At 55.0% G+C, this 26,654-nt stretch overlaps 2 protein-coding genes and 1 pseudogene across 2 annotated transcripts; all 3 read right to left on the bottom strand.

Moving 5' to 3' along the window:
* Positions 1–1,736: 1,736 nt before the first annotated feature.
* LOC133230653 (intestinal-type alkaline phosphatase-like) lies at positions 1,737–5,519 on the bottom strand. Its single transcript, XM_061388384.1, has 11 exons — positions 5,409–5,519; positions 5,213–5,329; positions 4,985–5,100; positions 4,619–4,793; positions 4,367–4,539; positions 3,976–4,110; positions 3,816–3,888; positions 3,582–3,716; positions 3,307–3,498; positions 2,967–3,083; positions 1,737–2,861 (listed from the first exon to the last, which is right to left on the bottom strand). Exons 1-11 carry the CDS (start codon positions 5,473–5,475, stop codon positions 2,572–2,574), a joined length of 1,590 nt encoding a protein of 529 aa, XP_061244368.1. The 5' UTR covers positions 5,476–5,519; the 3' UTR covers positions 1,737–2,571.
* Positions 5,520–7,935: 2,416 nt separating this feature from the next.
* On the bottom strand, positions 7,936–11,004 carry LOC133230659 (intestinal-type alkaline phosphatase). Its single transcript, XM_061388397.1, has 11 exons — positions 10,891–11,004; positions 10,694–10,810; positions 10,464–10,579; positions 10,099–10,273; positions 9,847–10,019; positions 9,495–9,629; positions 9,335–9,407; positions 9,101–9,235; positions 8,826–9,017; positions 8,486–8,602; positions 7,936–8,381 (listed from the first exon to the last, which is right to left on the bottom strand). The coding sequence occupies exons 1-11, from the start codon at positions 10,955–10,957 to the stop codon at positions 8,080–8,082; spliced, it is 1,602 nt and encodes a 533-aa protein (XP_061244381.1). The 5' UTR covers positions 10,958–11,004; the 3' UTR covers positions 7,936–8,079.
* Positions 11,005–20,830: 9,826 nt separating this feature from the next.
* On the bottom strand, positions 20,831–23,764 carry LOC133235890 (intestinal-type alkaline phosphatase-like; annotated as a pseudogene).
* Between the last annotated feature and the right edge of the window lie 2,890 nt (positions 23,765–26,654).

Below are 26,654 nucleotides of genomic sequence, written 5' to 3'. Positions count from 1 at the left end.
TCAGTATGGCCTTGGCAGCTGGGGAGGGAGTCCCAGGATTGGACCAGGATTGGTGTCCCAGAAAGGGAGGAATTTTAAATTTTTTTTAACTTGGACATTCTTTATGCCTACTCAATGTGCCCTTTTCTTAAGAATTAAATTAGATGTACAAAGTATATTTGATAGGACAAAAATCAAGTGAACTCATGTAAAACAGAATGAGTTCCCCATACCTGGTATGTAAAAATTTATTTTGTCAGCAATTATCAGTCTTAAGCACTAAAAACAAAAGCTTGAAAAAAATAAGCATACTTTCTCTGCATCTGCCCCTTCATGGTAAAGATTTTAGAACTGATGCTTGAAAATGTGTCCGTGGACATGATTTTGTGCCAACACTTGGACCTACACACTTTTTAAAAGCTTGGAAACAAAAACTGTTTTTGTAAGTTAGGTTTCATTTATGTATGATAAAACTCACCTTTTTCAAGTGTACTATTCTGCAGTTTTTTTTTAGAATATTCAAAGTTGTGTGACCATCACCACGAATTCGAGAATAATCTGTTTTTCAAACCTGTGGTTTGAAAATGAAGAGTTTCCTTGGGAGTTGAACCCATTTATGAAACATAAACAAGCAGCTCTTTCCCTTTGGTTTTTTGGACCAGCTAACTGACAACAGAGAAGGTTGAACCACACAAGCTGCATTGTAACAAAATGCCTTTGCACAGTGGGTGGGTGGAGTGTAAAAACCAGTCCAGTAATTTAGTAAAGCCCTCCTTCCATTCAGCTCCATGGTTTGTGACAGTCACTAAAAATCAGAGTTGAAGCAAACTGTCCTGAGAGCCTGGCCTTCAGATTGAAGTTTTACAGTGCGAAATCAAAATTTTAGTAAATAAGGAAGCACATTCAGTCATACTAACATTTCTAGTGAGGGCAAAATGCTTTCCCTGCAACTTTGTAAAAGTACAAAGAAATCTGTAGTTTTGTAAAATGTATTGGAAAATGTGGCTGTCTTCAATCCTATAAAATTCTTTGGAATGTGTCTGTGGGGTGGGTTACATGACTCAGACAGTAAAGAATCTGCCTGCAATGCAAGAGACCCGGGTTCAAACCATGGGTAGGGAAGATCCCCTGGAGCAGGAAATGGCAACCCACTCCAGTTTTCTTGACTGGAGAATCCCATGGACAGAGGAGCCTGGGAGGCTACAGTCCATGGGGTTGCAAAAGAGGTGGACACAAGTGAGTGGCTAACACTTTCACTCTCACATACTCAGTGTTTTTATATTGGCGTGGGTGCTCCTGAATATTTTCAGACAGAGGTCAGAAATGTTAGGAGTCTGTACTTCCTCTCTGGTTTCCCAGCTCCCACCTACACCCGCACAACAGAAAAAGAAATAGAATAGTCTTCCCTACTCAGAGGTCAGCAGGGTATTTTCTAGAGTCTTCCGGTCCTGTTATGTCCCTGCTCAGAGTCTTCCACCCCTCTCCCACACTCTGGATGAAATTCCAGTTGATCCCCGGTCCTCCCACTCTCTCGGCTTTGACCCTCTTGACCCGCCAGGCTCCCCCAACCAGTCCCCCTGCTGACCACACCCAGTCCTGCACCACTGTCCTTCTGAGTTGCCTTTGGTCTTTGCTCAACGTCAGCCCTTCATCAGCCCCTCCCTAACCTCCTGATGTGACCCTGACCCCCCTCACCCAGACACTCTGTGCCCCCACCTAAGGGCTTCTCTTCACACATGTATCACTCCTGTATCATACTTAGAACAGTTTATTTGAGAGCTGCTTCCTGCCTCCCAGGAGGGCGGGGCCTGTGTCCCCACCCCCAGCTCTCCCGCTGTTCCTGGGATCTCCCAGCCTGGAATGGACACCGGGGCCACCTTCAGAGCAGCTGAAGGACCTGGGACAAGTCTCCTCTCCTCTGTGTCACTGTCTCCTCTCTGTAATGGTACCGTTGGGTTCCTAGGAGGGGCTGCTGAGGGCTCTGTCCAGGGTCCCCCGGAGCTCCTGGGCTGAGACGTCTCCTTGGGCCCCAGATGACCACAGGTTGGGTTCCAGGGGCGGGAGCCAAGTTTCCAAGAAGCCACGCCCATCGGAAACCACGCCTCCCGAAAGCCACTCCTCCCGGAAACCCCAGAGTCCCAGGGTCGCCTGAAAGGCAAGGTGTGGGTTCCAGCCGGGCCTGGGACCCCTGGGACCGTGCCAGCTTCGTCCTCAGGTGGGGCTGTGGGCAGTAGGGGCAGTCTGGATGGTCCGAGCCCCCTTACTGAGGTTCAGGGTGGCAGAACACAAAATCCCAAGCCACCGAAGTTGGGGTCGGGCAGTAGGTCTACGGGTGTCACAGGGAAATCAGGGCCTCAGCCTCGGGGATGGGCCGGGCCATGAAGGGCTGTGAGCTGAGGCTCCTTCAATGCTGGAAGGTGAATCACTGCTGGGAGGTGAAACTCTGGTGGTGGGGCCCGGTCGGGTCTGCAGGAGTGGCAGCTAGGATAGGACTTCGGGGTGGGGACTCTGAGGTGGTAGCTCCGGTAGGGCCTGAGCTGGGAGGTTTTGGGCAGGACAGCGGGAAATCCCGAGACCTGGAACTGGTGGGGGTTAGTACAAGGTGGGTGCCAGCAGCAGCATCGCCCCGGCCAGCAGCACCAGTGGAGGCGGGCTGGCCGCCAGGTGCGCGGCGTCGGGGACGCTGGCGGGGGCCGGCAGATTGCAGTCGGTGTAGGGCTCCACGCAGCCCGCAAAGGCCATGATGTGCGCCACGAAGGTCTCCTCCTGCACGCCGTGCACCAGGTGCGCCTGCGGGCCGCGCGCGAACACCGCCACGTCCTCGCCCCCGTGGGTCTCGCTAGCCAGGGGCACGGCCGCCTGCTGCCGGTACGAGGGGTCCTCTGGCCAGAAGGTGGGGAGTTAATGTGACAAGGGAGGCAGCCTTCCCCTCCCCACAATTTCTGGCCAGGGTCCCCACCTCCCAGCACCCCACCCACTACACTTACCGCTTGTGCTGTCATTAACATCGGGCCTCGAGCCCCCGCCAAGCACATAGCCAGGGCCATTGCCATAGAGGATGGAGGTGTAGGACTTGCTGTCTAAGGCCTTGCTGGGGGCCAGACCTTCAGGGAAGAGGGGACCCCGTGATCACACTGACCCTAGCCTTTGTGGCTCCCCCTGTGTGCAGAGCCTAGGCAGGTCTTGTCTGTTCAGTGACTTAATCCTCACCAGAGCGATGCAGGGCAGTTGCTGTTACTACCCCACTTGACAGATGAGGGAACTGGCTCAGAGCACTTTGTGCCTCGTAACTTAGGGGCAAGGACCTGCCACTCTCCCTGGGCTTACCAAAAATGGAGGTCCCACGCAGTGTATAGCCACCAAAAGAGAAGACATGAGAGTGGTCTGCAGTGACAAGGATCAGCGTGTCCAGTTCGCTAGTGAGCTCATTAGCCTTGGCGATGGCATTGTCAAACATGACCGCCTCGGTCAGTGCCATATAAGCTTTGTCATCATGGTGACCGTGGTCAATGCGGCCTCCTGCAGATAAGTCACATATAAGATACCAAACCCACCCTGATGGCCCTCATCACACCTCTGTTCACCAAGGGGCTGCCACTCACCCTCCACAAAGAGGTAGAAGCCCCTGGGGTTCCTGCTTAGCACTCGCAGGGCCACCTCCGTCATCTCCTCCAGGGTCGGGTCCTTGGTGGGGTCTTGCTGAACATTATACTTCATGTCTGCTGGCTCAAAGAGGCCTGTGGGAAAGGGGAGCAGTGGTGACCCTCAAGCTGAGGACGGGGGTGGCCCGTGGCACCCATCCTGGGGAGGACAGTGGGGGTGGGTGGAGTTGTTACCCATGAGGTGTGTTACACTGGAGTCATCGGCCGCCTGAAGGAGCGCAGTGCGGTTCCACACATACTGGGCTCCCTGGGAGGGCAGAACCAGGCCTCAGCCCATAGCCCGACACCCCAGGCCCAGCCCCACTGTACCCCCACATCCGTGAGCCCCCATTACCTGGTGCTTGGCCTGCCATGCCTGCACCAGGTTCTGCTTGTCCTTCCGGACTCCATTCACACTGGCATCATCTGGGTATTCAGGGTCTGGGGTCCCCACAGGAAACATGTATTTTCGGCCTCCACCCAGGATCACCTGGAGCCAGAGATTAGGGCAGGTGGGTTAGGGGCCTGGCTGGCCCTTTACTCCTCTCACACAGCCCCTACCTCCCCCACCAGGTCTGTGGGAAGGCCTGTCCCCACCTCCTACATGGTGCCACCCCACCACACATACACACACACAAACCCATGAAAACCCTGAAACACCGCAGGGCTGGAGGTTACCTACGACTGTGTTGCGAGTGTGCCCCACCACCTGTGCCCAGCCCCGCCCTGTGCCCAACATGTCGCACGTCAATATCCATGTTGTTGACCAGCTGTGCGGCGATGTCCTGGCAGCCATTCGTCTGGGCATCGGCAGGCAGGTCGGCGTCTGAGTACCAGTTTCGGTTCACCGTGTGCGCGTAGGCCCCGGCTGGGGAGGCGTGCTGCACCCTGGTGGTGGTCACCACTCCCACTGCCTTCCCTGAGGGTGGCAGAGGTCACGGTGGGCCACTGAGGTCTCTGAGCCCGTCCCTGCCCGGGAAGCTGACGCCCAAGCCCACCTGCTTTCTTGGCCCGGTTCATCACAGACGTGACCTCATTCCCACTTGCCGTGTTGCACTGGTTGTAGCGGGCGGCTGCACTTACACCAATGGTTCTGTAGTTGCCCTTGACCCCACACAGGTAGGCGGTGGCAGTGCCTGCACTATCTGGCACCTGTCTGTCCACGTTGTATGTCTGGGGGCAGAGACGACTTCAGCTCTGCTGACGTAGACACCCAGCTCCTGACCCAGGCCCTGGGCCCATCCTCACAGCCCCCAGCCCCTATCTCAGCCCCCAACGCTCTTGGGGCTTTCCCTCCTACCCTGCTCCCTAGGCCCACACCCACCCCTCTGGTGTAGACCACCCTGAGGCCACTTGGCCCTTACCTTGGACAGAGCCACGTATGGGAACTGGTCCATGGCCAGGGGTGTCTCAGGTCCCGGCTTGCCAGCCATCTGCCCCTTTAGGATCCGAGTGGCTGTCACCGTGGAAACCCCCATCCCTGAAGGTACACTGTGTCAGGTCTGAGTCCCTGGGGCCAGCCTGGGTCAGCCGGCAGCCCAGGATTCTAGGGTTGTCGGGGGACGGGGTATGGACCAGCCTAGCACACTCACCATCCCCCAAGAAGAGGATGACATTCTTGGCAGCTGTCTGGATGGGCTGCAGCTTCTTAGCCACATCAAGGGCCTGGGCTGCCTGGCGGTTCCAGAAGGCGGGGTCTTCCTCCTCGACTGCCCAAGGGGAGAGTGTTGGTCAGGTCAGCCTGGAGCCACCCCTGTGAGTAGGGGCTGCTGGGAGCTGCCCGATTACCTGGGATGAGGCCGAGGGAGAGCTGTAGCCGCAGGCCCAGCAGCAGCAGCACGCAGGCCCCCTGCATGGCTGTGTGATGGCGGAGGGTCAGGATGGGACCTGGGGAGGCCGGGTCTCGGGCAAGGCTGGACACCAGGGACCGGCTGCAGCTTCACTGCCTCAGCTTAAATCTAGATAGACCTTGTCCCTGCTATTAAAGTCTCCGTGTCCCTCCCAGTTTCCCAGGTGACCACACCCTGCCCCTCACCTGCGCTATGACTTTGAGCCCTGTTGCCAGGGGCATGTGGTGGGTGTGGCTGAGCCAGTAGGGGTCCTGAGGATTCAGGTCCCTCCCTCACAGGATGGTCCCCAGCTGTCTCCTCAGGGTGGGGTGGGGATTAGGGTGCAGATGTCTTAGGCCTGAGGAACATTTTCAAGGTCCTGACTGAGGCTCCTCCCAGCCCTCTGCTCACCAAGTCCTGTGGGAGGACCGTCTCTTCTTCCTTCATGTGTTCAGCGTTTTCTGAGACTCAGCCTTGGCCTGGTTTAGTTCCCAGTGCTTAGGGACATAGCCTGGGCCAGGGGCCTGGGTTAGTTCCCTGGTACCCTGAGGCAGAGATCCATGGGGAGGCCTGTCTGCCCTGCCCCCTGCTCAGCTCCTCACCAGACTTGACCTGGGCAGGAGGTGTGGGCAGTGGGCTAGTGGGGGCACCTGGGAGCCTGGGCCCAGCTTCTGCTGTGGAGAAGGATGGGACTGGAGGTGACAGCAGAGTGGGGGCCTTGTCTGTGTCTTCAGTTACTGAAGTGCTGGGTCTGCAGTGCTGTTTGTGTGTGTGTGTGTGTGTGTGTGTGTGTGTAAGGTGCCTGAAACGGGTCGACAGCCGTGGGCCCAGTGCCCCATTAACTGAAGTTGACCTCTGCTCCATTGGAGAGGTAAATGGAAGGCAGAGGTGAGTCTGTTCTCTCCACAGGCCACACACACTCGCAGGAACAGCTTCTGATAAGGAGCTAGGGTTTCAGTAACCCCAGGTTGGGTTCAAAAAGCATTCTCACATCCAACAATCCCACTTCTGGGGGTGTATCCCCAAGAATTGAAATCAAGATCTAGAAGAGGTATTTGCACACTCACATTTTAGTAGCATTACTCACAGTAGCAAAGAGGCACAAGCCACTTAACCATTCACAGCAGACAAATGGATGAACAAAGTATGATATATCCAGTGGAATATTGTGCTTAGTTGCTCAGTCATGTCTGACTCTTTTCCACCTTATGGTCTGCAGCCTGCCAGACTCCTCTGTCCATGGGGATTATCCAGGCAAGAATACTGGAGTGGGTAGTCATTCCCTTCTCCAAGGTATTCTCCCAACCCAGGGATTGAACCCAGGTCTCTTACATTGCAGGATTCTTTACCAGCTGAGCCAATAGGGAAGCCCTTTTTCTTGAGGGCCACATCTAGTGGAACTCATGGGACCAGGGAGGTGACAAGCCACCAGATGACTGCCTGGGCATCAGGCAGGGAGGTAGGAAGGGTGAGGACTGGGGCTGAGGACTGTCTCTCTGTTTTCAGAGAAGGTGAAAGCCTGGCTTCGGGGGAGGGGAAAGCCCCAACTTGGTCCAGCCACTGGCCTCACCTGGCCCTGCTGACTCCCTCGGGGCCCCTGTACCGCTGTCCTTCTGCGTTGCTCCCGCCCTCACCACCTTTGGTCTTTGCTCAGTGTTGGCCCCTCATCAGCGTCCCCCTGACTTATTGATGTGAATCACCCCTTCCCCCCACCACACACACACACAGACACACACTCTGTGCCCCCACCTAAGGGTTTTTCTTCCTACACGTATCACTCCTGTATCACACTTAGAACAGTTTATTTGAGGGCTGCTTCCTCCCGCCCAGGAGGGCGGGGCCTGTGTCCCCACCCCCAGCTCCCCCGCTGTTCCTGGGATCTCCCAGCCTGGAATGGACACCGGGGCCACCTTCAGAGCAGCTGAAGGACCTGGGACAAGTCTCCTCTCCTCTTGTCGCTGTCTCCTCTCTGTAGTGGTACCCTGAGTTCCTAGGAGGGGCTGCTAAGGGCTCTGTCCAGGGACCCATGGGGCTCCTGACCCCAGACGTCTCCGTGGGCCGGCAAAGTGCCCACAGGGTGGGTTCCAAGAGGACCGGAAGCCATAGCTCCCCAGGAGCCACGCCTCCTCAGTTGCCACGCCTCCTAAGAAGCCACGCCTCCCGGAAACCCCAGAGTCCCAGGGTCGCCTGAAAGGCAAGGTGTGGGTTCCAGCCGGGCCTGGGACCCCTGGGACCGTGCCAGCCTGGTCCTCAGCTGTGGGCAGTGTGGGGAGTCTGGATGGTCCAAGCCCCCTTAATGGGGGTTTGGGGTGGCAGAACACAAAACCCCAAGCCACCAAAGTTGGGGTCAGGCAGTAGGTCTATGGGTGTCACAGGGAAATCAGAGCCTCAGCCTCCGGGATAGGCTGGGCCTTGAAGGGCTGTGAGCTGAGGCTCCTTCAATGCTGGAAGTTGAGTCTTTCACTGCTTGGAGGTGAAGCTCTGGTGGTGGGGCTGGGTCGGGTCTCCAGGAGTGGCAGCTAGGATAGGACTTCGGGGTGGTGACTCTGAGGTGGTAGCTCCGGTGGGGCCTGTGCTGGGAGATTTTGGGCAGGAGAGCGAGAAATCCCGAGACCTGGAACTGGTGGGGGTTAGTATAAGGTGGGCGCCAGCAGCAGCAGCATCGCCCCAGCCAGCAGCGCCAGTGGAGGCGGGCTGGCCGCCAGGTGCGTGGCATCGGGGACGCTGGTGGCGGTGGCGGGGGCCGGCAGATTGCAGTCGGTGTAGGGCTCCACGCAGCCCGCAAAGGCCATGATGTGCGCCACGAAGGTCTCCTCCTGCACGCCGTGCACCAGGTGCGCCTGTGGGCCGCGCGCGAACACCGCCACGTCCTCACCCCCGTGGGTCTCGCTTGCCAGGGGCACGGCCGCCTGCTGCCGGTACGAGGGTTCCTCTGGCCAGAAGGTGGGGAGTTAATGTGACAAGGGAGGCAGCCTTCCCCTCCCTACAATTTTGGCCAGGGTCCCCACCTCCCAACGCCCCACCCACTACACTTACCGCTTGTGCTGTCATTAACATCAGGTCTGGAGCCCCCGCCAAGCGCATAGCCAGGGCCATTGCCATAGAGGATGGAGGTGTAGGACTTGCTGTCTAAGGCCTTGCTGGGGGCCAGACCTTCAGGGAAGAGGGGACCCCGTGATCACACTGACCCCAGCCTTTGGGGCTCCCCCTGTGTGCAGAGCCTAGGCAGGTCTTGTCTGTTCAGTGACTTAATCCTCACCAGAGCGATGCAGGGCAGTTGCTGTTACTACCCCACTTGACAGATGAGGGAATTGGCTCAGAGCACTTTGTGCCTCGTAACTTAGGGGCAAGGACCTGCCAGTCTCCCTGGGCTTACCGAAAATGGAGGTCCCACGCAGTGTGTAGCCACCAAAAGAGAAGACATGAGAGTGGTCTGCAGTGACAAGGATCAGCGTGTCCAGTTCGCTAGTGAGCTCGTTAGCCTTGGCGATGGCATTGTCAAACATGACCGCCTCGGTCAGTGCCATATAAGCTTTGCCATCATGGTGACCGTGGTCAATGCGGCCTCCTGCAAGTAAGTCACATATAAGATACCAAACCCACCCTGATGGCCCCCATCACACCTCTGTTCCCCAAGGGGCTGCCACTCACCCTCCACAAAGAGGTAGAAGCCCCGGGGGTTCCTGCTCAGCACTTGCAGGGCCGCCTCGGTCATCTCCGCCAGGGTCGGGTCCTTGGTGTGGTCTTGCTGAACATTATACTTCATGTCTGCTGGTTCAAAGAGGCCTGTGGGAAAGGGGAGCAGTGGTGACCCTCAAGCTGAGGACGGGGGTGGCCCGTGGCACCCATCCTGGGGAGAACAGTTGGGGTGGGTGGGGTCGTTACCCATGAGGTGTGTTACACTGGAGTCATCGGCCGCCTGAAGGAGCTTCATGCGGTTCCACACATACTGGGCTCCCTGGGAGGGCAGAACCAGGCCTCAGCCCATAGCCCGACACCCCAGGCCCGGCCCCACTGTACCCCCGCACCTGTGAGCCCCCATCACCTGGTGCTTGGCCTGCCACTCCTGCACCAGGTTCTGCTTGTCCTTCCGGACTCCATTCACACTGGCATCATCTGGGTATTCAGGGTCTGGGGTCCCCTCAGGAAACATGTACATTCGGCCTCCACCCAGGATCACCTGGAGCCAGAGATTAGGGCAGGTGGGTTAGGGGCCTGGCTGGCCCTTTACTCCTCTCACACAGCCCCTACCTCCCCCACCAGGTCTGTGGGAAGGCCTGTCCCCACCTCCTACATGGTGCCACCCCACCACACATACACACACACAAACCCAGGGACTGTGTTGAGAGTGTCCCACCCCCTCTGCCCAGTCCCGCCCCGTGCTCATCGTGTCGCACGTCAATATCCATGTTGTTGACCAGCTGTGCGGCGATGTCCTGGCAGCCATTCTTCTGGGCATCGGCAGGCAGGTCGGCGTCTGAGTACCAGTTTCGGTTCACCGTGTGCGCGTAGGCCCCGGCTGGGGAGGCGTGCTGCACCCTGGTGGTGGTCACCACTCCCACTGCCTTCCCTGAGGGTGGCAGAGGTCACGGTGGGCCACTGAGGTCTCTGAGCCCGTCCCTGCCCGGGAAGCTGACGCCCAAGCCCACCTGCTTTCTTGGCCCGGTTCATCACAGACGTGACCTCATTCCCACGTGTCGTGTTGCATTGGTTGTAACGGGCGGCTGCACTTACACCAATGGTTCTGTAGTTGCCCTTGACTCCACACAGGTAGGCCGTGGCAGTGCCTGCGCTGTCTGGCACTTGTCTGTCCACGTTGTATGTCTGGGGGCAGAGACGCCTTCAGCTCTGCTGAGGTAGACACTCAGCTACTGACCCAGGCCCTGGGTCCATCCTCCAGCTCCTGGCTCCTATCTCAGTCCCCAACGCTCTTGGGGCTTTCCCTCCTACCCTGCTCCCTAGGCCCACACCCACCCCTCTGGTGTAGACCACCCTGAGGTCATTTGGCCCTTACCTTGGACAGAGCCAGGTATGGGAACTGGTCCATGGCCAGGGGTGTCTCAGGTCCCAGCTTGCCATTCATCTGCCCCTTTAGGATCCGAGTGGCTGTCACCGTAGGCACCCCCATCCCTGAAGGTACACAGTGTCTCAGGTCCGAGTTCCCGGTGCCAGCCTGGGTCAGCCGGCATCACAGGGTTCCAGGCCTGTCGGGGGACAGGGGGTGGGCTGGCCTCATGCACTCACCATCCCCCAGAAAGAGGATGACATTCTTGGCAGCTGTCTGGATGGGCTGCAGCTTCTTAGCCACATCAAGGGCCTGGGCTGCCTGGCGGTTCCAGAAGGCGGGGTTTTCTTCCTCGGCTGCCCAAGGGGAGAGTGTTGGTCAGGTCAGCCTGCTGCTGCCCTCTGTGAGTAGGGGCTGCTGGGGGCCGCCTGATTACCTGGGATGAGGCCGAGGGAGAGCTGTAGCCGCAGGCCCAGCAGCAGCAGCACGCAGGCCCCCTGCATGGCTGTGTGATGGCGGAGGGTCAGGATGGGACCTGGGGAGGCCGGGTCTCGGGCAAGGCTGGACACCAGGGACCGGCTGCAGCTTCACTGCCTCAGCTTAAATCTAGATAGACCTTGTCCCTGCTATTAAAGTCTCCGTGTCCCTCCCAGTTTCCCAGGTGGCCACACCCTGCCCCTCACCTGCCCTATGACTTTGAGCCCTGTTGCCAGGGGCATGTGGTGGGTATGGCTGAGCCAGTAGGGGTCCTGAGGATTCAGGTCCCTCCCTCACAGGATGGTCCCCAGCTGTCTCCTCAGGGTGGGGTGGGGATTAGGGTGCAGATGTCTTAGGCCTGAGGAACATTTTCAAGGTCCTGACTGAGGCTCCTCCCAGCCCTCTGCTCACCAAGTCCTGTGGGAGGACCGTCTCTTCTTCCTTCATGTGTTCAGTGTTTTCTGAGACTCAGCCTTGGCCTGGTTTGGTTCCCAGTGCTTAGGGACATAGCCTGGGCCAGGGGCCTGGGTTAGTTCCCTGGTGCCCTGAGGCAGAGATCCATGGGGAGGCCTGTCTGCCCTGCCCCCTGCTCAGCTCCTCACCAGACTTGACCTGGGCAGGAGGTGTGGGCAGTGGGCTAGTGGGGGCACCTGGGAGCCTGGGCCCAGCTTCTGCTGTGGAGAAGGATGGGACTGGAGGTGACAGCAGAGCGGGGGCCTTGTCTGTGTCTTCAGTTACTGAAGTGCTGGGTCTGCAATGCTGTGTGTGTGTGTGTGTGTGTGTGTGTGTGTGTGTGTGTAAGGTGCCTGAAACGGGTCGACAGCCGTGGGCCCAGTGCCCCATTAACTGAAGTTGACCTCTGCTCCATTGGAGAGGTAAATGGAAGGCAGAGGTGAGTCTGTTCTCTCCACAGGCCACACACACTCGCAGGAACAGCTTCTGATAAGGAGCTAGGGTTTCAGTAACCCCAGGTTGGGTTCAAAAAGCATTCTCACATCCAACAATCCCACTTCTGGGGGTGTATCCCCAAGAATTGAAATCAAGATCTAGAAGAGGTATTTGCACACTCACATTTTAGTAGTGTCACACGAGTGTATGTTCCTCAGTTCTTTGTCTCGTCACAACAAAGATTTGGGGCGACAGACATTAAAGCCCTCGGCGCGTCACAGCTCTTGGGTCTTGGACAAACCGTGCTACAGCTCTTACGCAAATCAGTGTTACAGCTCTATTTTACTTAGAAGATAGCAGGAGAGAGAGAGAGAAAAAGAAAAGAGCGCACACATGTGGGAGAGAGAGTCCGAGAGAAAGCGCTTTGGCTCCTCCTTTTATATGTTTTTTCCTCCACCTGGGCCTGCCCTATGCAAATTGGGCTTAGCCAGGAGTGCTGTTTGTTCTGTTTGTTCTGCCTGAAGTCTTCATTCTGGTCCTCGGACCTTCCTTGTCTTTTAGCCACCGCCATTTTGGACTCCTTTTCCCCATTCTACCTACCTAACATTCCCCCCTCAAGAGATGGGAGGCCCAATTATTTGGGAATAGGGGCATCGAGGTCTTTCTGGCTACTTCCTGCTGAACTGGGGTGGCGAGGGGTATTGGGCCTCCCCCTCTTGCTAGTCTCAAACCTCAGAGTCCTTATAGCGGTGTCCAAGGGTGTGTGATATTTTCCGTGGTCAGCTGTAGTTTTATATCTTTGTTGAATTGGCACTGCATGTTGTAGCTGGTTGACCTGGACAGAGAAAAAACAGGTTAGACAATTGACAGTACATGGAATAATCCTAGGCATCATCAATATAGCATAACAATGACTAGTAGGGACATTGGTCAATTTTAAATTCACATCGCCAGGATAGCTCAAGTCCCTCCTTGTTCAGGGATCAGAAGATCTATCTCCTGTCTGTTTTGGAGTACAGTCTCTGTCAAGCTCTGTTGGCTCCTTAGAGTTATCCTGAGAAATCTTATCCCCAGAAACCAGATTTTGGGGGTGTTCATTAGAATGGCACTCATTGGTAGTTCTGAATAGATATCTGAGATCTCCCAGGGGCTCACAGGTGTATTGAGTGTCCTCTGTTTTCTTCCATGGCTTGACTCGTGAGTAGTGAATCCAGGAGTCATGTCCTGGTACCTTGACTGCTGTGGGGGTAGAAAGTATTACAGGGTAGGGGCCCTTCCATGTGGGCTGCAGTTGAGCCTTTGGGGACCCATCTTTCCAGACTTTAATTAGGACTTGAGTTCCTGGAGCATATAGTGGTGACTCTTTAGAATCTTTTGGGTCCTGGTTCATACCCCACAAGCGTATATCCTGTTGGAATTGCCCAATGGTCATGGTATAAGACTGGAGGGTCTGAACCTCTGGATCTAGGAAGAGGTCATTGATATAAACAAAAGGTCTCCCATATAGCATCTCATAAGGACTAAGACCAACCTGTTCCTTATGGGCAATGCGGGTGCGGAGGAGAGCTATTGGTAAAGCCTCCTTCCATCCCAGGGAGGTCTCCTAGGTTATCTTTTTTATCGCTGATTTTAAGAATTGATTGGCTCTTTCTACTTTTCCTGAAGATTGAGGCCTCCAGGCACAATGGAGATAATAAGTAATGCCCAATGCTTTCGAGACTCCTTGGGTGACCTTAGAAGTAAATGATGTCCCATTATCACTTTGTAATGACCTGGGCAGACCAAATCTTGGAATGATTTCATGGAGCAGTTTTTTTACCACTTCCTCAGCCTTCTCAGTCTGGGTGGAAAAGCCTTCAATCCATCCTGTGAATGTATCTATCATAACTAATAGGTATTTATACCCTTGAGAAACTGTCATCTGGGTGAAGTCCATCTGCCAGTTCTCTCCTGGGTAGGCCCCACGTCACTGGATGGGCTGGGCCAGCTGGGGTCTTCGAGCTCCTTGGGGGTTGTTTAATTGGCAAGTGGGACAAGAGGACACCACCTGTCTTATAGTTGTTTGGAGGCCTGTTCCTCTGAAGGACCTTTCTAGTAATCTTTGGAGGGCCTTTTTTCCTAAATGAGTAGTGGCATGTAAGGAGTTAACCAACTTCCATTGGAGGTTTCCAGGCAGAAAAAGGAGTCCCTCCTTTTGGAACCACCCCATATGATCTTCTTGAAAGCCCTCACTCTTAGCTTTAAGAATCTCACCTTCAGTATATGAAGGAGTTTCTGGCAAATTAGTCTGTGGAACTAAGGTGGCAATCCCTATTAGGTCATGGTTCTGTAATGCTGCTCTCCTAGCTGCCTGATCAGCTGCTTGGTTCCCTCGTGCCACTTCTGTGTTCCCTTTTTGGTGTCCTTTACAGTGGGAGACTGAAATCTCAGTAGGCAGATGGACCGCCTCTAAGAGTCGAAGAATCTGATCACCATATTTGATTGGGGACCCTCAGGTGGTCAAGTGGCCCCTTTCTTTCCAAACAGCCGCATGTGCATGTAGCACCAGAAAGGCATACTTGGAGTCAGTGTAAATGGCTATTCTTTTTCCTTTTCCCAGCTCTAAAGCTTGAGGCAGGGCTATGAGCTCAGCTAATTGGGCTGAAGTAACTGGTGGCAGAGGTTTAGCCTCTATGGTCTCAAAATTGGAGACTACTGCATACCCGGCTCTTCTTTTTCCATCCAAGACAAAGCTGCTTCCATCAGTGTACCAGATTTCCTCAGGATTGGTCAGAGAATCTTCTGACAATCCCTCTCGGGATTTTGTCCAGTGGTCTAAGGTTTCTAGACAAGAGTGAAAGGGGAGAGAGCCCTCGGGGGTAGGGAGGAGGGTGGCTGGGTTAAGAACCTCACAAGGGGATATAGTGAGGCCTGGATTTTCCATATATCTGAGGATTCTTTGATCAGACATCCATAAATGGCCTCTCCCATTTAGGAGTTGTTTTACTTGGTGGCTGGTAAAAATAGTTAGTTTGCCCCCAAAGGAGAGTTTTAAAGCATCTTCTATCATGATTGCTATAGCTGCAAGATTTCGAAGGCAGGGGGGCCAACCTCGGGAAGTTGGATCAAGCCTCTTGGATAAGTAAGCTACAGGCTGGGGCTCAGATCCCAACCTTTGAGTTAACACTCCCAAGGCTATTCCCTCTCCTTCATGGACATAAAGTTGGAATGCTTTTTCTGGGTCTGGCAACCTCAAGGCAGGTGCCTGAGTTAAGGCCTGTTTTAGTGTAGCCTCTGCCTCCTTTTGAGGAGTTCCCCACATCAGTGGGATTGAATCATCTCGTCCCTTTAAGCTTTCATATAAGGCCTGGGCAATTAGACCATAGTTGGGTATCCAGATTCTACAATAACCAGTTAGCCCCAGGAAAGCTCGCAATTGTTTTCGAGTTGTGGGGGAGGGCAACTGGAGAATTCCTTGTACCCGATCAGAACAGCCTCCTGGACCATGTATAATCTGAACTCCCAGGTAAGTGACCTTTGTCTCGACCATCTGTGCCTTAGCACGGGAGACTTTATATCCCCTTTCTGCCAAGAAGTTTAGAACCTGAATTGCATGTTGTTGGGCACTTTTCTCATCTGGAGAGCAGATTAGTAGGTCATCTATGTATTGTAATATTTTCCCATTATGTCCCAGGTCCAGATCTAGGAGATCCTGGCTAAGGGCCTGTCCAAACAGGTGGGGGCTATCTCTGAACCCCTGAGGTAATACTGTCCAAGTCATCTGTTGGTGTTTTTCTCCTGGGGCTTCCCACTCAAAGGTAAAAAGGTATTGGGATTCTTTAGCCAGTGGTATGCAAAAAAATGCATCTTTGAGATCCAAGACTGTAAACCACTTGGCACTGGGTGGGATTTCTTCCAAGATTACATAGGGATTGGGTACTGTGGGATGGAGGGGGACTACAGCTTCATTTATAATCTGGAGATCTTGAACCATTCGCCAGGTTCCATCTGTTTTCTTTACTGAGAGGATTGGGGTGTTACATGGCAGCCCACAAGCAAGGAATTTATTTATTAAAGGCTGTAGTCCCTCCCGAGCCTCTCTTTTGAGAGGATATTGTTTCCAATTAGGAAACCGAGTGGGATCTCGGAGGACAATGATGACCGGTTCAGCTTGGTGGGCTCGTCCAGGAATCCCCTGATCCCACACCTGGGGGTTAATTTTGTCTTCCCATAATTTTTGGTCCCTCTCTATTGAAGGTGTAACGCTTTCTTCAGTAGTAACCAGGAGCTGTAGAGCTCTAGGGGCTGAAAAACTTCCCATCACAAGGGTGGTCCCCAGTTTAGTGAGTATATCTTTTCCCAATAAGGGGGTAGGACACTCAGGGACCACCAGAAACTGGTGGGAAAATATTTGTCCATCCCAGCAACAAAGAAATGCTCGGGTGAATCTTTTAGTAGTTGCTTTTCCTGTAGCACCCAAAATGGTACAGGTTTGGGAGGAGAAGGCTCCGGAGTAGGAGATCAAGACAGAGTAGGTAGCCCCTGTGTCAACCAAGAAATTCTCGGACCTACCTGCCACATCCAGCTGCACCCTTGGCTCCAGCCCCGTGATGGTTATCTGTGACAGGTGGGCTGGCTAGAGTGGGCCGCTTCAGTCCTCTTGAACCATCTGAGGGTAGGCTTGGCGCTTGATCTTGAGGCTCTTGGGTCCTGAGGGCAGAGTGCCGCCCAATGTCCCAGTTGATGGCATTTGTGGCAAGCCGTTCTAGGAGACTTGTCACGGTTTGGACACTCTTTGGCCCAATGCCCCGCCTATCTACAGATCAGGCATCTGTCTTGTGCCTTGTCCCTCAAGGACTTGGGGTTTGCCATAGGGCTTCTCTGGAGGGCGGCCAGCATCTGGGCATGCCTTGTCTCTTTCTTTCTCTCCTTCTCCTGGGCCTTGGCCTCCTTCTCCTGTTCCCTGTTATAAAAGGTATTGGTGGCTGTCTGGACCATCTCATCTAAAGAGGCAGCAGGGTCCTGCTGTTGTAGCTGCTATAACTTAATTCTGATATCTGATGCACATTGGGACAGGAATTTATCCTTTAAAATCACCCGTCCCTCATAAGAGTCTAAGTCCAGGTTGGTAAACTATTGGAGTGCCTCTTTTAGCCTTTCCAGAAAGGCAATGGGGTTCTCATTGGGCTCCTGAGTTATTGCTGAGACTGGGCAAAGTCCCACAAGTAATAGGCTTCTTTATGTTTCCATGGGTGGACTTCCTTAGGGGTGAGTCTTTCTAAAGCTTATCCTACCCAGAACTGTTACAACCTGAGAGCCAGGCATCCCTGGGTCAGGGTGCAGATCCCCAGGCAGGCTGAGGCGTGACAGCCTCCTAGAGATCGAATCCCTGGGCAGGTCGAGGCATGATGACCTCCTGGGACCCCTGGGACTAGAGGATCCCCAAACAGGTTGAGGCGTGACAACCTTTCGAAGACTGACCCCTAGGCAGGTCAAGGTGTGATGACCTCCTGGGACCCCCTGGACTGGAGTTTGGGCGTCCCCAAGATCTCCAGTATGACCAATGCTGGGTAGAATTAAGAGGTTTGTTTTGCCCACTGTAGACGGGAATAGATATGATTTAAGTTCATCTTACCCAGAACTGTTGCAACCTGAGAGCCAGGCGTCCCTGGGTCAGGGTGCAGATCCCCAGGCAGGCTGAGGCATGACAGCCTCCTAGAGATCGAATCTCCGGGCAGGTCGAGGTGTGACGGCCTCCCGAGGATTGGGTCCCTGGGCAGGTCGAGGCGTGACGACCTCCTGGGACCCCTGGGACTAGAGGATCCCCGAACAGGTTGAGCCTGACAACCTTTTGAAGACCGATCCCTAGGCAGGTCAAGGTGTGATGACCTCCTGGGATCCCCCGGACTGGAGTTTGGGCGTCCCCAAGATCTCCAGTGTGACCAGTATTGGGTAGGATTAGGGGGTTCAAGAGGGGGGAAATCTTATAGAGTATTTCCCTCCCAAGGCCAACTATTTTCTGGTTGTCTCTCCAGAAGATTGTAGAGGCAGCCTTGTGGGTCTGGATGGGGCTCAGGAAAAGAGCATGAAACAGGAGGGAAGGGGGCAGAGCACAACCTTTGAAAGAATGACATAGCACAAGGGTATAATGTAAACCAATTAAAATCAATTGGGTCCAAGATGACAAGTCAACTTCAAGTAAACCTTAATCCCCAATCTATAAGCCAACGGACACATCCAGAGGTGGCAGGACAGCTCCAAGGCACAAGGTCAAAAGAGGGCGGAGTGGGTGGTTCCCCAATGGCTGGGATGATCCTCTCACTCATTAGCATATGAATTCCATCCCTTCACAAAACCTAGCCAGGCCTATTGGAAGCCCCTGCCCTCAGCAATGGTTCACACCCTGAAGGGTGGCTTCTCTCTGGATCCTAACAAATCTACCTCTTACCGCTTTGTCTCTCAAGGAATTTTTGCAATGAGACATCAGAGCCTGAGTTTCATTAGTTTTGGCCAGGCTTGAGTCCCGGGAGAGAGCTGAAGGACAGGAGGAAAAAGCAGTGGGAAAAACATGCCAAGGAATCCCCTTCATAGCCCGCTGGAAAATTTGCTAAATATCTGACCGGTGCTCACAGTTTCATTGGTCTAATCTTTGGCACAGAGAAGAGAAAGGACAGAAGAACCCCCACCGGCTTGGGTAACAGCTACTGGGGCTCAGCAGATAGCGCCTTTGGGACATGCTGAGGAGTAGCCTCTCCAGAGTCCCTCAATTGTGCCCCTTGCCGCCCACCTGTTTGCGGGAGGTTCGAGGAAACAAGAAACGAGAGATTGTAAGGGTCCTTCCAGCCATAGGAGCGAGGACCTCTTACCTTAATCGGAGGTCTTCTGGAATCCGAGACTGGGCCACGTGAGCTTTCTGCTGAGTTCGTTTTTCGCTGTCCCGGTTTCCAGCAAAACGGGCCTTCCCCTGAGCTGGGTTTCTTCGCCTTCCGCTTCTAGCGTGGGAGCTTCACTGAGTTGGGCTCCTGCTGTGCTTGGCCTCTTCCACACAGAGGTTGTTTCACCAGGTTATATCTGAGTCACAGCACCATAGATGTCACACGAGTGTATGTTCCTCAGTTCTTTGTCTCGTCACAACAAAGATTTGGAGCCATTAAAGCCCTCGGCGCATCACAGCTCTTGGGTCTTGGACAAACCGTGCTACAGCTCTTAGACAAATCAATGTTACAGCTCTATTTTACTAAGAAGATAGCAGGAGAGAGAGAGAGAGAGAGAAAGAAAAGAGCGCACACACGTGGGAGAGAGAGTCCAAGAGAAAGCGCTTGGCTCCTCCTTTTATTTTTTTTTTCCTCCACCTGGGCCTGCCCTATGCAAACTGGGCTTAGCCAAGAGTGCTGTTTGTTCTGTTTGTTCTGCCTGAAGTCTTCACTCTGGTCCTCGGACCTTCCTTGTCTTTTAGGCACCGCCATTTTGGACTCCTTTTCCCTATTCTACCTACCTAAGAGTAGCATTACTCACAGTAGCCAAGAGACGCAAGCCACTCAACCATCCACAGGAGACAAATGGATAAACAAAGTATGATATAACTCTCCAATGGAATATTGTGCTTAGTTGCTCAGTCATGTCTGACTCTTTTCCACCTTATGATCTGCAGCCTGCCAGACTCTTCTGTCCATGGGGATTATCCAGGCAAGAATACTGGAGTGGGTAGCCATTCCCTTCTCCAAGGTATCCTCCCAACCCAGGGATCGAACCCAGGTCTCTTACATTGCAGGAGGATTCTTTACCAGCTGAGCCAATAGGGAAGCCCTTTTTCTTGAGGGCCACATCTAGTGGAACTCATGGGACCAGGGAGGTGACACGCCACCAGATGATTGCCTGGGCATCAGGCAGGGAGGTAGGAAGGGTGAGGACTGGGGCTGAGGACTGTCTCTCTGTTTTCAGAGAAGGTGAAAGCCTGGCTTCGGGGGAGGGGAAAGCCCCAACTTGGTCCAGCCACTGGCCTCACCTGGCCCTGCTAACTCCCTCGGGGCCCCTGTACCGCTGTCCTTCTGCATTGCTCCCTCCCTCACCACCTTTGGTCTTTGTTCAGTGTCGGCCCCTCATCAGCCTCTCTCTGACTTATTGATGTGAATCACCCCTCCCCCCACACACACAGACACACTCTGTGCCCCCACCTAAGGGTTTTTCTTCCCACACGTATCACTCCTGTATCACACTTAGAACAGTTTATTTGAGGGCTGCTTCCTTCTGCCCAGGAGGGCGGGGCCTGTGTCCCCACCCCCAGCTCCCCCGCTGTTCCTGGGATCTCCCAGCCTGGAATGGACACCGGGGCCACCTTCAGAGCAGCTGAAGGACCTGGGACAAGTCTCCTCTCCTCTGTGTTGCTGTCTCCTCTCTGTAATGGTACCCTGGGTTCCTAGGAGGGGCTGCTGAAGGCTCTGTCCAGGGTTCCCTGGGGCTCCTGACCCCAGATGTCTCCGTGGCCGGCGAAGTGCCCACAGGGTGGGTTCCAAGAGGACCGGAAGCCATAGCTCCCCAGGAGCCACGCCTCCTCAGTTGCCACGCCTCCTAAGAAGCCACGCCTCCCGGAAACCCCAGAGTCCCAGAGTTGCCTGAAAGGCAAGGTGTGGGTTCCAGCCGGGCCTGGGACCCCTGGGACCGTGCCAGCCTGGTCCTCAGCTGTGGGCAGTGTGGGGAGTCTGGATGGTCCAAGCCCCCTTACTGGGGTTCAGGGTAGCAGAACACAAAATCCTAAGCCACCAAAGTTGGGGTCGGGCAGTAGGTCTACGGGTGTCACAGGGAAATCAGAGCCTCAGCCTCCGGGATAGGCTGGGCCTTGAAGGGCTGTGAGCTGAGGCTCCTTCAATGCTGGGAGGTGAAGCTCTGGTGGTGGGGCCGGGTCGGGTCTCCAGGAGTGGCAGCTAGGATAGGACTTCGGGGTGGGGACTCTGAGGTGGTAGCTTCGGTAGGGCCTGCGCTGGGAGATTTTAGGCAGGAGAGCGGGAAATCCCGAGACCTGGAACTGGTGGGAGTTAGTACAAGGTTGGAGCCAGCAGCAGCAGCATCGCCCCTGCGAGCAGCGCCAGTGGAGGCGGGCTGGCCGCCAGGTGCGCGGCGTCGGGGACCCTGGCGGGGGCCGGCAGATTGCAGTCGGTGTAGGGCTCCACGCAGCCCGCAAAGGCCATGATGTGCGCCACGAAGGTCTCCTCCTGCACGCCGTGCACCAGGTGCACCTGTGGGCCGCGCGCGAACACCGCCACGTCCTCGCCCCCGTGGGACTCACTAGACAGGGGCACAGCCGCCTGCTGCTGGTACGAGGGGTCCTCTGGCCAGAAGGTGGGGAGTTAATGTGACAAGGGAGGCAGCCTTCCCCTCCCTACAATTTCTGGCCAGGGTCCCCACCTCCCAGCACCCCACCCACTACACTTACCGCTTGTGCTGTCATTAACATCAGGTCTGGAGCCCCCACCAAGCGCGTAGCCAGGGCCATTGCCATAGAGGATGGAGGTGTAGGACTTGCTGTCTAAGGCCTTGCTGGGGGCCAGACCTTCAGGGAAGAGGGGACCCCGTGATCACACTGACCCCAGCCTTTGGGGCTCCCCCTGTGTGCAGAGCCTAGGCAGGTCTTGTCTGTTCAGTGACTTAATCCTCACCAGAGCGATGCAGGGCAGTTGCTGTTATTACCCTACTTGACAGATGAGGGAACTGGCTCAGAGCATTTTGTGCCTCGTAACTTAGGGGCAAGGACCTGCCAGTCTCCCTGGGCTTACCGAAAATGGAGGTCCCACGCAGTGTGTAGCCACCAAAAGAGAAGACATGAGAGTGGTCTGCAGTGGCAAGGATCAGCGTGTCCAGTTCGCTAGTGAGCTCGTTAGCCTTGGCGATGGCATTGTCAAACATGACTGCATCAGTCAGCGCCATATAAGCTTTGCCTTCATGGTGACCGTGGTCAATGCGGCCTCCTGCAAGAAGGTCACATATAAGATACCAAACTTGCCCTGATGGCCCTCATCGCGCCTCTGTTCCCCAAGGGGCTGCCACTCACCCTCCACAAAGAGGTAGAAGCCCCTGGGGTTCCTGCTCAGCACTCGCAGGGCCACCTCTGTCATTTCCTCCAGGGTCGGGTCCTTGGTGTGGTCTTGCTGAACATTATACTTCATGTCTGCTGGCTCAAAGAGGCCTGTGGGAAAGGGGAGCAGTGGTGACCCTCAAGCTGAGGACGGGGGTGGCCTGTGGCACCCATCCCGGGGAGGACAGTGGTTGTGAGCGGGTTCGTTACCCATGAGGTGTGTTACACTGGAGTCATCAGCCGCCTGAAGGAGCGCCGTGCGGTTCCACACATACTGGGCTCCCTGGGAGGGCAGAACCAGGCCTCAGCCCATAGCCCGACACCCCAGGCCCGGCCCTGCTGTACCCCCCGCACCCGTGAACCCCCATCACCTGGTGCTTGGCCTGCTACTCCTGTACCAGATTCTGCTTGTCCTTCCAGACACCGGTCTGATTGACATCATATGGATATTCAGGGTCTGGGGTTCCCTCAGGAAACATGTACATTCGGCCTCCACCCAGGATCACCTGGAGCCAGAGATTAGGGCAGGTGGGTTAGGGGCCTGGCTGGCCCTTCACTCCTCTCACACAGCCCCTACCTCCTCCACCAGGTCTGTGGGATGGTCTGTTCCCACCTGTAACTCCTACAGGGTGCCCCTCCTCGCCCCCACAAACCCATGGAGATCCTTCAAGACCCCAGGGCTGTGGGTTGCCTGGGACTGTGTTGAGAGTGTCCCACCCCCTCTGCCCAGCCCCGCCCCGTGCTCATCGTGTCACACGTCAATATCCATGTTGTAGACCAGCTGAGTGGCGATGTCCTGGCAGCCGTTCATCTGGGCATCGGCAGGCAGGTCGGCGTCTGAGTACCAGTTTCGGTTCACCGTGTGCGTGTAGGCCCCGGCTGGGGAGGCGTGCTGCACCCTGGACGTGGTCACCACTCCCACTGCCTTCCCTGAGCGGGGCAGAGGTCACAGTGGGTCACGAGGTCTCTGAACCTGTCCCTGCCCGGGAAGCTGACGCCCAAGCCCACCTGTTTTCTTGGCCCGGTTCATCACAGACGTGACCTCATTCCCACTTGTCGTGTTGCATTGGTTGTAGCGGGCGGCTGCACTTACACCAATGGTCTTATAGTTGCCCTTGACCCCACACAGGTAGGCGGTGGCCGTGCCTGCGCTGTCTGGCACCTGTCTGTCCACGTTCTATGTCTGGGAGCATAGATGGCTTCAGCTCTGCTGAGGTAGACACCCAGCTCCTGCCCCAGCCCCTGGGCCCATCCTTACAGCCCCAGCCCCTATCTCAGCCCCAGACCCTCCTGGGGCTTTCCCTCCTACCCTGCTCCTTAGGCCCACACCCACCCCTCTAGTGTAGACCTTACCTTGGACAGTTGACCTTACCTTGGACAGAGCCACGTATGGGAACTGGTCCATGGCCAGGGGTGTCTCAGGTCCCAGTTTGCCATTCATCTGCCCCTTTAGGATCCGAGTGGCTGTCACCGTAGGCACCCCCATCCCTGAAGGTACACAGTGTCTCAGGTCCGAGTTCCCGGTGCCAGCCTGGGTCAGCCGGCATCACAGGGTTCCAGGCCTGTCGGGGGACAGGGGGTGGGCTGGCCTCATGCACTCACCATCCCCCAAGAAGAGGATGACATTCTTGGCGGCTGTCTGGATGGGCTGCAGCTTCTTAGCCACATCAAGAGCCTGGGCTGCCTGGCGGTTCCAGAAGGCGGGGTCTTCCTCCTCGACTGCCCAAGGGGAGAGTGTTGGTCAGGTCAGCCTGGGGCCGTCACCTGTGAGTAGGGGGCGCTGGGAGCTGCCTGATTACCTGGGATGAGGCCAAGGGAGAGCTGTAGCCGCAGGCCCAGCAGCAGCAGCACGCAGGCCCCCTGCATGACGGTGTGATGGCGTAGGGTCAGGATGGGACCTGGGGAGGGCAAGGCTTGCCCTGGGTCTTAGGCAAGGCTGGGACACCAGGTACCAGGTCAGTACTAGCTGTCCGGGCTGAAATCCCTGCTATTAAAGTCTCCTTGTCCCTCCCAGTTTCGCGGGTGGCCACACCCTGCCCCTCACCTGCCCTATGACTTTGAGTCCTGTTGCCAGGGGCATGTGGTGGGTGTGGCTGAGCCAGTAGGGGTCCTGAGGATTCAGGTCCCTCCCTCCCAGGATGGTCCCCAGCTGTCTCCTCAGGGTGGGGTGGGGATTAGGGTGCAGATGTCTTAGGCCTGAGGAACATTTTCAAGGTCCTGACTGAGGCTCCTCCCAGCCCTCTGCTCACCAAGTCCTGTGGGAGAACCATCTCTCCTTCCTTCACGTGTTCAGCGTTTTCTGAGACTCAACCTTGGCCTGGTTTGGTTCCCAGTGCTGAGGGGGGTGGGCTGGAGGCACACAGCCTGGGCCAGGGGCCTGGGTTAGTTCCCTGGCGCCCTGAGGCAGAGATCCATGGGGAGGCCTGTCTGCCCTGCCCCCTGCTCAGCTCCTCACCAGACTTGACCTGGGCAGGAGGTGTGGGCAGTGGGCTAGTGGGGGCACCTGAGAGCCTGGGCCCAGCTTCTGCTGTGGAGAAGGATGGGACTGGAGGTGACAGCAGAGTGGGGGCCTTGTCCGTGTCTTCAGTTACTGAAGTGCTGGGTCTGCAGTGCTGTTTGCGTTTGTGTGTGTGTGTGTGTAAGGTGCCTGTAACGGGTCGACAGCCGTGGGCCCAGTGCCCCATTAACTGAAGTTGACCTCTGCTTCATTGAACAGGTAAATGGAAGGCAGAGGTGAGTCTGTTCTCTCCACAGGCCACACACACTCACAGGAAAAGCTTCTGATAAGGAGCTAAAAGGTTTCGGTAACCCCAAGTTGGGTTCAAAAGCATTCCTCCAATCCAACAATCTGACTTCTGGATGTATATCCTCAGCAATTGAAAGCAAGGTCTGAAAGAGGTATTTGCACACTCACATTTTAGCAGCGTTATTCACAGTAGCCAAGAGGTGCAAGCAACTCAACATCCACAGCAGACAAATGGATAAGCAAAGCATGATACAACTCCACAAGGGAATATTGTTCTTAGCTGCTCAGTTGTGTCTGACTCTTTTCCACCTTATGGTCTGACTCTTTTCCACCTTATGGGGATTCTCCAGGCAAGAATACTGGGGTGGGTTGTCATGCACTCGTCCAGGGGATCTTCTTGTCCCAGGGATCAAACCTAGATCTCCCGCATTGCAGGTGAATTACTTACCATCTACGCCACCAGGGAAGCCCCAGTGGAATATTATGCTGCCTTCAAAAGGAAGGAAAGTGTGATACCTCCTATTACATGGATGAACCTTGAGGACATGATGCTCAGTGATGCAGTTGCGGTTGTTGTTGTTTAGTTGCTAAGTTGTGTCTGACTCTTTTGCCATCCCACGGACTGTTTCCTGCCAGGTTCCTCTGTCCATAGTAAATATCAGGGGATTTTTCTGATTCAGGGATCAATCCCATGTCTCCTGCATTGGCAGGTGGATTCTTCACTCCTGAGTCATCAGGGAAGTCTCAATGAAGTACGCCAGTCACAAAAAGACAAATACTATGTGGTTTTACTTCATTAGGCATCCCAAGTAAGCTCTTTGAAAGAAAAGCCAAGAGAAACCTAAACAGTGTATTAAAAAGCAGAGACATTACTTTGCTAACAAAGGTCCATATAGTCAAAGCTATGGTTTTTCCCATAGTCACATACAGATGTGAGAGTTAGACGATAAAGAAGGCTGGGCACTGAAGAATTGATACTTTTGAACTGTGGTGTTGGAGAAGACTCTTGAGAGTCCCTTGGACTACAAAGAGATCAAACCAGTCAATCCTAAAGGAATTAAACCCTGAATATTCATTGGAAGAACTGATGCTGAAGCTGAAACTCCAACACTTTGGCCACCTAGTCTGAAGAGCTGACTCAGGGTCTTTTCTAGACCCTGATGCTGGGAAAGATTGAAGGCAGGAGGAGAAGGGGGTGACAGAGGATGAGATGGCTGGATGGCATCACCAACTCAGTGGACATTAGTTTGAGCAAGCTCCAGGAGAAAGTGAACGACAGGGAAGCCTGGTGTTCTACAGTCCATGGGGTCACAAAGAGTCGGACAGGACTGAGCGACTGAACAACAAAGGCATTTCAAGCAGTCAAATGATTAGAAATGAAAAGTTGGATGGCGGCTGCCAGTAGCTGAGAGGAAGGGGGAACTGAGGAGTTGTTTAATGGATACAGACTTTCAGTTTTGCAAAATGACCACGTTCTGGAGGTCTGGGGCCAACCATGTGAATAGACTTAGCACCACTGAACTGTGTCTTAAGAATTGTTAAGATGGCAACTTCCATGTTGTGCTTTTTTAAAATCAAAATTAAGAAATTCTTTTCAAAGGGAAAAAACCCTCTCTGCCTCACCCACCCCAGTGGACCTGGGTGGCCCCCTCCCAACTCAGGCCCCCTCACCCCCGAGCCACACTGCACTGGCCACCAGCATCTTCCTGCCCAGGTGCCCCCCACTCAGGAAGAGCGTCCGGGTTCCTCCACCTTGACCTGCTGTTCCACCCACTCACCACACTAACCCAGGTTACCCTCCAGCTCCCAGAGGACCTGCCCGCTGGGGCCTCCTTCCTGCCTCTGCCCCCCACCCCACAGCTGCCTCTGTCCCCCGCACAATCCTGTGCTCAGAAAATTCTTGGCTAAAGGTCAGGAGAGACTAATTCCTGGGCAGGCCCTTAATTAATTGATTGATTCTTTTGACCAGGATGTAGGTTAAAGGTTTGTTATTCCACTATTAGTCTTGAGTTCCCAGTCCCTTTTTTTTTTAATTTGGATG

The sequence above is a fragment of the Bos javanicus genome, chromosome 2 (genome assembly GCF_032452875.1).
Source record: "Bos javanicus breed banteng chromosome 2, ARS-OSU_banteng_1.0, whole genome shotgun sequence".
Classification (NCBI taxonomy): Eukaryota; Metazoa; Chordata; class Mammalia; order Artiodactyla; family Bovidae; genus Bos; species Bos javanicus.
The sequence above is the reverse complement of the archived record's forward strand: the minus strand, read 5'-3'. Positions and strand labels throughout refer to the sequence as shown.

Coding starts and splice junctions, on each gene's coding strand:
- LOC133230659 (XM_061388397.1), bottom strand. CDS start 10,957: ATGCAGGGGGCCTGCGTGCTGCTGCTGCTGGGCCTGCGGCTACAGCTC. Junction 10,020..10,098: donor GAACCGGGCCAAGAAAGCAG/GTGGGCTTGGGC, acceptor TGCCACCCTCAG/GGAAGGCAGTGGGAGTGGTG. Junction 9,018..9,100: donor CTTCTACCTCTTTGTGGAGG/GTGAGTGGCAGC, acceptor ACTTACTTGCAG/GAGGCCGCATTGACCACGGT.
- LOC133230653 (XM_061388384.1), bottom strand. CDS start 5,475: ATGCAGGGGGCCTGCGTGCTGCTGCTGCTGGGCCTGCGGCTACAGCTC. Junction 4,540..4,618: donor GAACCGGGCCAAGAAAGCAG/GTGGGCTTGGGC, acceptor TGCCACCCTCAG/GGAAGGCAGTGGGAGTGGTG. Junction 3,499..3,581: donor CTTCTACCTCTTTGTGGAGG/GTGAGTGGCAGC, acceptor ACTTATCTGCAG/GAGGCCGCATTGACCACGGT.